This window comes from Saccoglossus kowalevskii, chromosome 2 (assembly GCF_978046115.1).
Source record: "Saccoglossus kowalevskii chromosome 2, keSacKowa6.1, whole genome shotgun sequence".
NCBI classification, from domain to species: domain Eukaryota; kingdom Metazoa; phylum Hemichordata; class Enteropneusta; family Harrimaniidae; genus Saccoglossus; species Saccoglossus kowalevskii.
The window spans coordinates 17482526-17497508 of record NC_140642.1 but is presented as its reverse complement, the minus strand read 5'-3'; the positions used below and the strand labels follow the sequence as shown (position 1 = coordinate 17497508).

Below are 14983 nucleotides of genomic sequence, written 5' to 3'. Positions count from 1 at the left end.
TGTTTTTATTGTATTCATTCTTTGGTCGTAATTATAACAACTGTTTTTCACGATTGTATCTTTAAATCCTCATCAATTTGATAACGAGTTGCTGCCTTTGTGTTATAACTAAACAAAACAAAAAAAATGCTTATTTGTCCAATTTTTATATATCCTGACAAAATCAATTATTATTTTACAGCTGCCCGTCCATAATAAGTTCAGAATATCGATACGACCTTGTTAATTACGTTGTCTAACGAAGTAATATAGGTCATTCTGTGTATAAAGGGTAACTACTTCTCGGAAACCCCTTTAACATTTGCATCGACAGGCAAGGATTTTTTTCCACTATTAAGCCTGAAAACAAGTGACTTATTTCTGGCTCTTTCCAGTTGAGATATATTGGCCAAATTGTGTCGAACTTTGTGCAAAGAATGAATTTGCTCATCAATTTGGATTTAATATACAATAAATATGGCGGACATTTTGTGTACTCGTATGTAGATCGAAAGTGTTAAATTTTTACTTTCAAGCGTAATTTCAGTGACCTAATATAATTTGAACGCTTACATTATATATGGATACTGCGTCATTCGTATTGCTTTTCTTTTACATCTAATGTGTCTAATATAGACCAGCATGTTTCAATAATAAAAAAAATCTGGATAATATTGTCCGAAATTTGAGTCTTGTTTATTCATTTGAAACTATATACCAACAGGCATTTTGTCGTGGTATGAATGCTTCAAAAATACGTACAGTTCGTGACCTTTTCGATACACGTACATTTATGTGCATATTTATACTGCACGTGTACATATGTACTTTATTGTACACCAGAAACCAACATCCTAATAAAGATACGAGGTCAATGAAGCTGTACTATGGCAAATATTCAACTCCACAGTCTCTGAACTATTTTCTCCTTGCCACCTGTCATGTCAGTACTGTCAGTCATTAATATGTAATGTAATTACCGAAATGCGTGTTGATTGTATTCGGAAGTAATGATTACTATTATCTTTTGTTCGAGCATGTGTGAATTTGTTTGGTACACGTATAAAGCCATTCAGACAACGCGGATGATGATGATGAGTTGGAATGAGTGAGCTCAACGTGATGGCATCGTATCCAAACTTTTAAATAATTAACGAACGAACGAGCACGTTATTGTATCGGAAACCGATGTGTCATCCGAAATCACATTCGCTGTTATTGATAACTAAACGCTATGGTCGCATGTATTTGCAGTTGTGTATCCGGATTGTACTGACTACAATATTGTACCGTAGCTAGCTACAGTTGCATGTTATTTTCTGAATCTGATCTCAAGACGAAACGCGGTATCCATAGTAGTAATCGGTCAGATAACAATACTTTGTTTTATACTTTATTACAGATAACCACAGTCCCTCTGAGGGACTGTGAGATAACAATACGTTATTCTTATCTGCGAGTAGACGACTATGAATAGATTTGAAGTGTCGGTTACGTAAAATAAATGGCATACATTGACCAATAACGACGAGTCAAATAGTGGTGTAACTAAAGGAAACTCAATAATGTAACACTCACTAAATAGTTTATATGATAATTAATCGAGACTGAATTGTATAATGCACATACATAATTGAGACAGGAACTGTGAGTAGATTGTGTTTACTCTGCGCAAAGACACTCGAGAGATTTCTCTAGTGCAATTGCTCTGTGCTTTTAGCCGCTTTCACATTTAGCTTGCCTAAGGCCGGCCCATTTTTCTTTGGAATGAGGATTTGTTCAAGTTACGTCAGAAGTGTCCAACATGGCGGAGCTCAACGTGTTTCTTTGAGTTTTTCTGTATTTACGTAGCAAATCTCGACGAAGACGTAGTTTGTATCATCGAGTTCTACCAACTCATTTGACTTGTAGATGGCGGGAGATGTGGGCACAAACGAAATGTTCATTTTGATTTGGGATATGTTTTTTTGTTTTTTTGAACTGTTAAACGGGAACTCGGCGGCAGTGGCCTGACTTAACACTAGAACGGGACAATAATTGGTACACACAGATAGTTTTGAGGACACGATAAATAAAAATTACAAGACTTTCTCAGTTTTTCTGCCACTACGATTGTTGTTGTCAATGATCGCTTTAAAATCCACCCACAGATGTCTCAACTTTCTTTTCACTTGTGCTACCGTTCTCTTTATTTCAATATACTTTAAGCGGGCTGCGATCTGTTCGTGTCTTTCTTTCGTGTTTTATTTGAACTTCCGTCCATATAACGATTGATGATTTTCTTTTCATATTAACAGTAGTAAGGCCGGCGTAACTGCCCTGCCATTCCTATCCAGGCGTGACTTATTTACTCCGGCCTAAAATTCAGGAAAGCCTAAGGCCGGCCTTACCTATTATGTATATCGTATTTGTATCGTAATTTACGTAAATGGATTGTACAAGATTCTGAAGGAGAATCAATAATGTTTTTGCTTAATACACATCTACATATAATTTGAATATATCAATTTTTCTGTGGGAGTCTTCCCGAACTACTTAGAATTTAGATGTTGACCGTATCTGGAAATGTACCGGCGTACGAATCGAGCAGTCAATCGCTTAACAGTCCATCCGAATTAACGCAATTCGATCAATAATACATGCGCTTGTTCGATATGCTTCGATTGCCGATGGAAAATTCATATTTACGAAAACTAAAATAAAAGTAGAATTTTCGAATTCAAATCACACAATCTGTGATAACAAACACATAAATTTACTTTATCAGCGTCGTGCTGCCCACGTGTTTCCGCCCAAACGTGCATTGTGACGTCGATACAGTTTAGCGAGAATTTCAAATTAAGTACATTTAATAATGCAAAGCTATTTACAAACTGTAAATGCTTATTCCTTCGGTAATTCATGTAGTGCCAATGTAAAGTGGGAATAACTATATACCTTAGAAAATAACATATCAAATCGTAAATCGTTATATAAAACGTTGCATAATTACAGAACAAACAAGTCACAGCAACAGGGCATCGAATTTATCTGATGGCTTTCAATCTACAAGCAGGACCTACAAATGTAATGTTCCGTTCTGTCGTGTGGTTGCGACAACTTCGAAGAATGTCATTGTGTCGAATAAGAGAACAATGTTTTAATGGAGATGAAATTGAAAACAAACATGGTCGTCAGTTAAAAACAAAATCGCTCTTTATTTTCGATTGATCCATTGTTTTGTCCCCTCACCTTTGCAAACAGAATTATATATATTCGGACCAATAAATATGAAAAGAACTGTGGATTTTTAAAATACATAGCAATATCAAACAAGGTACATCAACCCAGTCGTGTGTAAGTTATTTTGAGCTTTAGCTGGACCAAGCCATGCGTGCTTCGACGTACTAGTAATATAATTAATAAGCTAAATGGCGTACTTCAATTTGCTATAATAATACAAGGATTTACTAAAGCGGGTCAAACGGAAATAAACTCGAGCTATTAGCACGTTTATATAAACAATATAAGCCTAGCATCGCTTGAGATAAATTGCTATTGTCGCTTGCTTTACTATTTATATTTTATTTATGATGACGTCATTCCTATACTTTGCACGGGAAACTTGAATGCTACGCTAATTTGGAAATAATTCCACATCTGGAAAAACTCTAGTAATTGATATTCACCCTGGAAATGAACCACTTAGATCAATTAACACGGAATATGAAGATCAGCTCATTCGCGGAGAAATTACTGTATTCCCACTCTCCCTTGCAGAGTCTTCTTGACTTAGGGAACCACAGAGAGCCGCAACTAGACGCTGTCACAGGTGACTACCTAGCTTAGTGATAAAAGACCCATGGTCTCTGCGACGAATGCAGTATTCCTTGTGTTTATAATCTACACAAACGGGGAAATTGCGATAGTGATAAATATGTGATTTATATAGAGCGAGACAGTGATTTTCGTGTCAGTTTAAATTGTAAGCAACTACCTCGTTATTGAAACGAGTTCAATCAATTGTGTGGTGGTTCGAAATTCTTGCCAAACTATATAAAATGGATTCATCGTATTTGGGATCTAATATTCGAAATGAAAGACTCGTACACCATGCCGCGGTTGAATTTAAATTAAAAACTTGTATGTAATTAAAAGTTTAATATCCGGCATTGCGAACTATGTTTATCGCCGAATAATTATGCTAACACTGCCGAATTACAGTAAACCAGTAATATCGTGTTAAATCGTCATCATTGCTTTATTAAAGTATTGAATATTGCCAAAGGATAAGTTGTTGCAAGTATGGGTGGATATTATATTGCTTAGTCTCGCATAATATAATATATTCCCATTGGTTATTACGCTGTGTCACCTGTATCCGACAAGTGCGGGCAATTGAAGTGTTTTCTGTTCCCGTGAGATTCAATTAAAAAGATTTCTGAGAGCAATTGAAGCGACGAGTGTGTGTCATTAAATCTGGTTAGTAACCTCGACATCAATAATGGATTCTATGCCCGAATATATAACCCTACAGGTCAAGTCTATGTGTACGCCATACCACGGTGAGCATACAAGTACGATTGTTGTGAGTCATAAATTCGTATTCATCTCTTGTCTCAAGTAACGCGAGATAATATTTTTGAGAAAAGAAAAGACACGAGTAAAAACAAATCAGCACGAAAAAATAGAATTAGAATTCGATGAATTGGCCCAGTGGCAAATTCGACGTGTTTGCCGAGATGACCCAAATACATACTATGTAATTGGTTATATAACCGTCGCGGATTTGATGGATGTATCACACCCAAATGACAATCAAAATAAACTAGGCACCATGCATGGCATTGAAATGAACATCAATCACGTACATCAGTGCAAATGTGATAATAATAAGTCCGACAAATCAATCTGTTAGTCCGACCCCTACGTATATGGATGGCTGCCGTCAAACTTATCATGCTAATGAGCTTATTAGTATGCGGGAAACATTGACATTATATTTGATGATATCTTATTAACAATGTAGGGTGAAAGAATTGGGGCGTTTACTTGTTATAAACTGTCGCGAGTTACTAGTAACTAGGGGGTCTTTTCCGGTGTTACCATGGAAATTGGATATTGCTAAATCTATGGTAGTATTCTCTGTGTCTAGCAATTAAAGAAAGGCGACTTCACGGCGACATAAAAATGTTATTTGTATAATATACATTGATTATATTTAGTTTTCTAGTTACCAGTATATGATGCACAACGAACGCTGTTATTGCGTTCCAAAGTAGTATGAATAGTTATCATGCGTTATTCTTTATAGGTTTTGATATATTGATTTACGGAAAGACCGTTTTAGGTTGCACTCTGGAGAAATATAGCCAAAGGTTTAATGGCTGAATATCATAGCAAGTCGAAACAACATAACATCACTCATAATAAATCCCTAATTAACGGAGTAATGTTTTCATTGGCCCACGTACCAACCGTGGTAAATGTCATCACCACGTTTACGATTCCCTTGATCGTGTCCCGTATTGTTATTTTTTTATTTGCATTAAGGTATGATTTATAATACTGTACATATATCCATATTAAGGGGCTGGTATAAATCGTGTTTTAGTAACAAACACACAAATGTTATTGCGACTGAATTAAATTGGATTTTGATTTAAATTGTAAATGGGCTGTAAAATAAAAATGTTGTTTTTGCAGCATACTGTTCAATGTATATACAGTATTGGTTTGGTAAAAAAAATGATAAACATTAATACGCATGTGCAGTTATTGTACGTACCAATCAGCGTACACGAGTACATGTATTAGAGAATGTCATATTTCTACCAAACGAATCCTTAGCTGTGAACTACGAGAATGTTTTTATCTCATAGGCCAATGTTCTCATGCATATTCCATCTTTAATTTGTTTAGAGAAGCCTAATTTTATAAATTGTATAAATACCCTGCTACAATTTAATATTAATTGTCCACCATCCATATATACAGCGATTACACCCGCCGCAAAATACAGTGGACTGAGTGGAAACACACAAACGCACACATACATACATACAAACTATTAGTACCAGCTCCAACAACATGGCGAGGTCATGTAACAAATATTACCTCATTCGAATCCCTCGTAGTACAGTGAATGGTATCCTAGTGCTGTCACGATGACGGCAAACTATTTGATTGACACAATAAGTCGATCCATTGTAGTGAATACAATCATATCGCAGTTTATCATCACGTTTTCCTATGATTCTCAGTTACGTGCCCATCATAATGACGTTACCGTGACTGTGAGTGGTTTGCTGACAGTCGCAATGCTTCTATTGGAAGAAGCAGCAATTGGCACGGTTGGCGATGTAAATGACGAAACAGGACTGACTCTCTCGTATTATAAATTGTACAGAAGAATGCACCGCGTGACTGTTTTCTATTTCTAAACTAATTACAACACGTGTGTGCGTTTTAGAGTCACTGTTTTAATGCTCTTATTCGGCTAGCGTCGCTCATGTCGGATTACAAAATAATGTCACACAGGCAAGTGTTCACTTGACAGATTGGGTCTTGTGTTACGTTATTATAGTAAGGTGTGGCGTGGTGTGTACCACATAGATCATAACTTTGTGTCACAAGGTATATGGTACATCCATATTATTGTTACCATGGAAACATGTGTTAAAACATTTCTTCTTGGTGCATTGCGCATTTATTGGGGTATGCTTGACCGCAGGTTTGGTTCAGATTGTCGTGATTGGTTATTGGTCCAAATAACGATGTTTTTCATCGCGTTTATGCTCGCGATGAAAAACATATACCATTTCATGTTTCATTTCAGTTATGAGTATTATGATTGTTAGAGTGTTCGGTACTCGTTTCTATAAAGTTATCTGTCAAATTAACGAATGTAATGTAATGTATATTACCACACACTGTAACACCGTATCCATGACAACATACTCTGTCATAAATGATACTCTTCAGATCGAATATAAAATACTGAAACGTACAATCGAAGTGATATCACGGTAACATAATTTAATATTCTGTGTGGGGGTGAAAATAACAGAAAAATTTCACTCGCGTTATTTCTCGGTGGTGGCGATAAAATACAATGTATAAATATTCGTAAAAACATTGCCACTCTGTACACATACTAATTAAAATAATTGCGTAAACAACTACGAATTGTGTACGAACTGTATCGTGGGAATATCAATAACATTCACATCCGGGGTATTCACTATTAGTCGAAGCAGAATCGATTGCGCGTGTGCATAATCTATACAAAGTGATGTTTCACAGAATTGAGTGTTTTTGTGTGTTTTTTTGTTTTTGTTTTTTAAGAAATACAAACTGAAAAAGAGGTCAAATAAATAGGTTACATAGCATAGTTGTTTTCACATATCACATGTGCGTGGACTAATTACGCTGCGCCCAATCGAGAATTTATAATGGTACGGTTGACAGTCAGTAGTCCTTCTCACTTTCAAAACGTATTTATGTAAAATTTGTTTCTGTTTTTTTTTTATGCAATTCTCGCAACAAAAAGGACATTACTTTGTCGTATCGCGGTTCTCAGTAGCATGGTGGGTCCACCATCATTAAATACCCATGACTATTATGCAAACAGAGCATGCCATGTTCTCGAGCGTACTCAGACTCGGCTTCAATTACGACGGCGACGGGACATAAAAGTCTTATTCCGTGCGTCACCCTGCATGGGAATACAGTTAGATCATGCCCCGTTTAAAAATTCGATCTCATGTAAAGCTTGACCATTAATATGCACAGTTAGATTCCTGGGTGTTTGAAAGCTAAGTGAGTTCCATGCAAATGGTAGTACCGATAGTGTCAGCGTAGAGGACAAAAACGAATAACAAGAGAAAAAAACAGGTATAAATAGCTTTCAAATGATTCACAGACTGAGTCACTCGCACTAATGAAATGTTATTGGATCACCAATAAAGCACATGATGGTTAACCCCCCCCCTATCCAGTCCCTTATTTACATCAATCTAATGTGTAACCATAGTCTGCGCACGGTTCTATATGTTAACCACTATCTCTTCAATTGATGTGGATTTTCCAGGGGTTTCCATGGAAACGCCGTTCCCGATAAGATCCAGATCGTCGTTTTGTTTCTGAACGACCCAATTAGTAGTATGCGTTCTCACATGTGATGTACTAGATTCTTCATTATGAATATTCCCGTTTTCATAATCGTTGATAATGCTCTTATTATTATTTCCCCAAATATTCCCGCCGCTACCTTCTCTGTTTACTCTCGGGTGGTTCTTTTGTGTCCCAGACGTATCTCCGCTGGAATAATGTGTTATAACCTCGTCATCAAGATGCCTATCGGTGACGTCATCATGTTGGCAATTCATTTTCGTATGATGATCAGATGTGACAACAGCTGTATCTTCATTGTTTTGGTTTGTCACCGATCGCACGTTGTTATCTGCACCATTTATTCCTGTACTAAAAGGTTTAGGTCTGATATGCCCTACATTTTCCGACACATATTTGTCACTGACGTCAGTGTTCGTGGAGGTCGCCACTGATGACGTCTCACCACATCGATTACGTAAATGAAGCGGTCGTTTTACGGCCGTGATATTAGTTTGCGCCTCCCTTGATACGTGGACGTCGTCCTCGACTCCCGAGAGTGCCGACACAAGTTGCATCTCCATGGCAACGTCGGTCGTTTCTTCCGGAGTTAATGATGGGTTGACGCGACCTTCATATTCGGGACTCTTCTCATCTACTGCGGAACCGCTCTTTCTTTTCCTGAATTTTGAGCTTCTCCGTTTCGAGTCGCCGTTTGAAATGCCGCTGTCATTTTCACTCGACTCCTTCCCGTCGGCGTGATCCAACAAATTTGAGCGAGATCCAGTGCGGTTTGTTTCTATCGTTACAGTTGTCACACTCATGTTAGGTCCGTTTTTGTCGACGCTAGCATGAGAGGGATCGGACAAAGCCGATCGAGTTTTTCCATTCGGCACTTTACCCTCGTTCGAGAACTCGACTCCCGTGCATTGCACAATATCATGGACGTGACCCGGGTCCTGAAGTTTCTGTTCTTCGTTTTGCTTCTTGACAGCTTCTTCCTCCTCCTCCAGTTGTTCTTTAAGTCGTTCTGCTCTGATTCTGGCATTTTTCGCAATGATGCGTTTGCGATCTCTGTGGAATAACCGGATTATAAAATAGAATGATATTAATAATGACACAGAGAATAAAGTAGAAAAACGTTTGTTTAACCTATTAAGAATTCTAAGTGGAAAGGTTGTATCAATAAATTTGTCGTCTTATGTTAAAGCGTCGCCGCACCGCGTCGCGTTCGATGTGCGTCTCGTGCGACGTGACGACTGCAATGGTTTATATTAAAGTCAGTAATGACCTAACGTAGAAGTCTACTCATGAATAAAATACCCAACATTTATCCATTTTGCCATAAATAGTACTCTCGGTTATTACTGTAAATATGTTGACTTACAAAATTTCGTGTTCGAAAATATGTTGATTGTTCTATATCGGTAGCGATGGAGGCCATTATTAGTTTCAATATTAGAAACACTGTGTCACACAAAAGAACGCTGTCACAGTGGGACAATAGCTCTGAATAAACATGACTAACATTTTCAAAAACTATTATCAGGCTTATACCTTAATTTTAAGTTTGATGTTATTGATGTTACCCCAAGTCCTGACACGTTACCATAGCGACGCATTTGTAGAGAGTGCATACATCGAAAATATAAATCCACCACTCTGTGAGGAGCGGGATGATAAGGAACAACAGGATGATTCTTTCCAAATAGAGGCATTTTTCAATATATCAACCGTAACTAGTGGTGTTGTCATGGTAACGCATGTCGTTGTAACTGCACCGGAATAGGTGCAATAACGTTGACAATCCTTCTGACTATGTCGCTATCTCTTTCAATTGTGTTTTTACATGACTAAGATTGTATACAGATTTCACTATCTCATGCATTGATGTCCACACAATTAACTTCCTCTCTTTCCCGGGGGGATTTTTTTTAAATCTAGATTTAATACGTATATTTCTTTAGGCAAATATTAGTATCGTGCACGTGGGCGTGAATAAAAATTTATATATGAACTTGGACGGAACTCGTGTAGGTTCCGTGTACAAATCTGGAAACGCTCTTCTTCTTTTTACACAAAAACATTTATTTGAAATGCCATCAGAGTTGAAGTTAATACTTCGATTCCTTGAGAAGTGTGCATTTTAAAATTCGATTGCCGACTTCTATTAACATCAACTTGTGTAATAAATGAATCGTCACATTTAAATGACGGTTCAAGCAAACCAAATGTTAGTACTAAAGCTGTGAATCCAAAAGATGCTTCCTAATGGCCCGAACTGCATTACCAAAACACTGCGCCTAAGTTCACTCGAAGAATACACGTGGTGCTGTGCGTCTTCTAACAAATGAGGACTAGAAATTGTAACATTTAGCATGGAGGAAGCGATATCGGGTTTCTCGCGTACGAGGAGATATATCTAGAACAGGTGGTTTCCCTTGTCGTATTAACAGACTTTCTTGTATGCTAAGTAAAAAATCCATCCATCCCTCCGGTAACAAGCTAACCTAGTTTCTAGGATTTTTTTATAAGTCGCCTAAATGAACGATTTTTGCTGTCGATATAACAAGACATAGTTTGCAGGGGTCATACAATGCGATGAATTATACATAATAGCCCTCATTTTATTGATGATATAAAGAGCACTTTGTGTTTCAACGATTCTGTTTTCGAATGTAGATATATATCATGTACCTGTACATTTATCTGCCATCTGTTTTTTTTTCAGATTTCTTTAAGTAGTGGGCCCCGAGGTCGCTGACAGATGCACTTATGACAAGCCAATTGTGTGATTGTTGGTTATTTCTTCACGGTTTATTATAATTCTGTAGAAATCAAAGACCATTTTGTCACATGTTTTCAAGTGACGATTTGAGGCAGACCGAATCACAATAAAAATTCGGGCCAACGGAGTGTGCCGAAGTAATGTCAGGTAACCGGGGAACTGTTAGAAATTTATAGTCGTGTTATTTCCAGACGATAACTAAGTTAATTACTAGTATCGCGTTTTATTGAAAGTCGCATGTGGGAATTAATTATTCTTATGAAAAAACATATTTCCAGAAACTTCGGGTTACATACGATATAGTACACTATACAGGTCGGTTATTGTTCCGCGTGTACCATATTCTAGAATAAACAGTACAACTCATCCAGCTGTTATGCAAATTGGGCAATTGCTTGATGCGTATGGTTCTGTAATAAGCCACTTTGTCGTCGCAATACATGTTGAATCGAATTAATTAAAGGTAATATGCAATTTAGTCTCCCAGTCACGGTGTCTGAACTTCGTGAACAAATTAGCATAATATCAGCATAAATCAACGCGACTGTTCAACAATATTGTATGTTACAACTTGTTCGCCATAATTGTTCGTTCCCGTCCATTAGATAGGAATTTCGCATTAGATACAGTTAATTTCACCAAACTGCGTTTTCTCTTTAACATGTTTAAAATTAAACGGCATGGTTGAGACAGTTGTTGCTGGAAACGAGATTTATTCGGACTTTGTACGTGAAAATGTACTAATTTTTTTTTTGAATTAAGTGGAAACCGAAGCATACGCCGAAATGCTGTACATGGTTGGAGATGGCTTCTCTGAACGTCGCTCACATGTACACGCTTCTCATGCTGGTGTAACTTACGTGTGGTAACTATGGCAACAAAACCGGCTAAATGTTTTTTTTTCAATCCTTGAAAACAACCATTAAATTATCAGAGGGAGGTTACTGACGTGCCCGGCGTCGTTTACACCGCCATCCATGACTGAGCTATATATACCAGCCTCACGGAAATTATGAACATCACCAAGTCTGTATGTACGCCGATAAACAACTTTGAATAATTCTTGTATTATTATAGTATGTTCATATGTTCCGGGAAGCGGCTTTCGTTGCTTGGAAAAGAAACCCTGACAAGCAGGTTGTTTTTATTGCTTTGTCACAGATGAAGCCCCACACAGAAATTCAGTTATTAATCACTGTTCATTGAGGTAGAAACATAGTTACTTCATATACTTAGCGTATATATATATATATATATATATATATATATATATATATATATATATATATATATATATGTATATGTATATGTATATATATATATACATATTATAAAAATGGTCAAAAATGCCATATAACTGTTCATTTAGGATATTTGTTAAAGATAAAGATACAAAACAATATTTTTGTTATTTATTATTTTGAGGACAAAACAGTGTTTCATTTTAAAGTCTCTATCCTATCAGAATACCAGAATACAGCATTGATTTGAACAAATTCCGGATATTCTTGTTTTATAAATGACACACATGTATTTGCGTGCCCGACAATAATTCCATTTGAAGTTGGTAGGTGTTGGGTATAAATAGGTAGGTGGGTAGGTACGTAGGTACGTAGGTAGATAGGTTTCCCAACCTACATTTTGTAGGTAGATAGGTGGGTTGGTAGGTAAGTACTCCGATCTCATCTCTTGGAATGTCGTGGTCCGTCTCGCGTCACAGAAATATATAGAAAACTTAATAACAACTCCTCTGATTTAATTGGATATCCCCTTACTCTAATAGGAGTGTGTCCACTCTGTGGACCGGAAACATGTAGTATAGCGTTATTCTACGAAGGGAAGAAAACGATAAATTGAAATAATGAATTGACTTACTTGATAGCCTTATATCCGGAATATATGCAAATCAATAAGAAGATGAACGCAAATATGCCACCCACAATAGCCCCGCTCAGATTCATTGTCTTCCTCGTTCCATGAACACAAAAGAAGCGATCGGCACTGCTACAGAAACAAGGCGGGCAGATATTATTCAATTCCTTTTCTAGGTCATCAAGGGGTGAAACATCCAGTAATCGGTATTAAATTCAATCAATGCACTGTAAGTGTAGTGTTAATTATGTTAATACTAGCAGCCATTACACGAATCACGATGAATCAAGATTAAGCTCTTCGCCACGTGACTGTCTTTTTCTAGGATACCGCGTCAAGCCTGCAACAAACACAACAGATCAAAAGGTGTGAATCAATTTATGATATGCGTGATAATATAAGTTTAAGATTATGTCACATCGCGGGCATAGTAATTCACGCAGGATCCATTAGAAATACATGTCATGAAAATGAACGCGTGCACGATGCTTTTTGCGAACTACAATTCCCGCTACTGTGAATCACATTTCCCGAAATGCACACATGTAATTGAATTTCAATATGTGTAATTATCGCCGAACATTTAAGTTTATGTTTGCAGTTCAATGTAGCAGGAATTCGATACTACGAACAAGGGACGGTCATTATATTCGATAGGGTAGCTGGGTCCATAATTATCTGTGCTAACATTTTTATTGATGATTCTCTTCAACTGCATATTTTAAATATTTAGTTTTGCGCCTAGGTTGCTAGCATTTTTTGTAGTCATTTTTCTGAAATCTCCATCTTTGAAAGCGACCTGTTTCGTATATTACCATCATAGCCGTGACAGAAGCATGAATGGTCCGCCCCCAGTACAGATGGAAAGCGTTGATTACTTCAAGTTAATTCAAAACCCAGGTACTTTTTTCATTTTTCACCTCTCGATATTGTATCCAAGTAAATAATAGGAAAAATGTTCGAGAACGTGAAATAATGACAGTCATTGTCACGGGGCTGATGACGCAGCTTGCAGATTGAATACGGTGACAATCATTATAATAACAGAACGCCGAGAGATTATGGCATTGATTTGTACTTATAATCCTCTGTGAATACCTCGTCGTATCATGAAAATATAAAAAATACATTAAAAACAGTTAGCAGATGGTCACGACCAGCGACCGATGCACTCACCTAGATTACGCTGAAACCAATCAGGGAGGCAAAACAAAAACCCAACGAGAAGCTCGATGATGTCGGATATGTGGCAAAGTTAGGGTGAAAAAAAAGAGGAAATAATCTTCTCCTGTCTGTGTTAATATGTTTTTGTGTAGCTACCGTTTGGTTATGGAAACACGTCGTGTCGTTTAAATGATGAATGATACAGATGACATCACCTATATGTAAAGTAGTGGCACGGGAGGCAAGCTTACTGTATTTCTCTCGAAATGAAGATGCAAGCTAAGCGCGTGAACACCCACACAGATGAGAGTCCGTTATATGATCCTGTTCCCCTTGCGGTAGCGAGTACAGTATACGATGTCTTTGTTTTCCGGAATAGCGCCGTGTGAAAATGTTTATACGTATTATTCTATCGACTGGTGAATTCAGTGACGAAAAAATAGTCGTTTGAAGTAAACCGACGCTGGCATGATCTAAAAAAGCGAAATTGTAAAACACGGCGTTAATAATGTTATCCTGGAAATCCCGTTACACTTTGTGTGATGGAGACGTCGTTAATCACGGTCTGCAATTACTGGAAAAAAACAGGATGTCGTGTCCGCACTTGCCGGCCTAGCACATGTACGGGAAAAGCACCCGACTGTATGATTAAAACGAGTAAAAACCGTATACAGCGACGTGAGTTGAAATCAACGTGTTCATTCCTCCTGTCACAGTTTTCATTTTGAATCGATATCGCAATGAACTCCCTAGACCAATGAGGATACCCTCAATCCCCCTCAGCTTGCTTCAGAAACGCCCTTCTTATTATTCTTACACACGGATACAATCTGTTCGTAAAACACATCGGTCGACGCGGTCCTTTGAAATAACGAAAACTTTGACCCAAATCAATTTTCGCGTTTAAATGTTAATACAGTGATACGATTATTCTTACCCACGAACAGTGGCGTGCTTTTAAAAACGTATGTCGAATATATGGTGAATTCAACTTGAATAATTCAATAAATGGCCGATAAAACAAGAGGCACTATTTCTGTTAAAAAGATACCTTTATCTATGTGATAACATATAAAATACGAGTTCATA

At 37.3% G+C, this 14983-nt stretch overlaps 1 protein-coding gene across 1 annotated transcript; it reads right to left on the bottom strand.

The window, feature by feature from the left end:
- Positions 1-6976: 6976 nt before the first annotated feature.
- On the bottom strand, positions 6977-14603 carry LOC146748246 (uncharacterized). Its single transcript, XM_085492420.1, has 3 exons — positions 13907-14603; positions 12734-13070; positions 6977-9144 (listed from the first exon to the last, which is right to left on the bottom strand). The coding sequence occupies exons 2-3, from the start codon at positions 12817-12819 to the stop codon at positions 8007-8009; spliced, it is 1224 nt and encodes a 407-aa protein (XP_085348546.1). The 5' UTR covers positions 12820-13070; positions 13907-14603; the 3' UTR covers positions 6977-8006.
- Positions 14604-14983: the final 380 nt, after the last annotated feature.

Bases quoted from the DNA above. Each gene is read 5' to 3' on its own strand.
- LOC146748246 (XM_085492420.1), bottom strand. From the start codon at position 12,819: ATGAATCTGAGCGGGGCTATTGTGGGTGGCATATTTGCGTTCATCTTC. The intron at 9,145-12,733 runs GTAAGTCAATTC...GTTATTCCACAG, and splicing joins TCCGGATATAAGGCTATCAA to AGATCGCAAACGCATCATTG.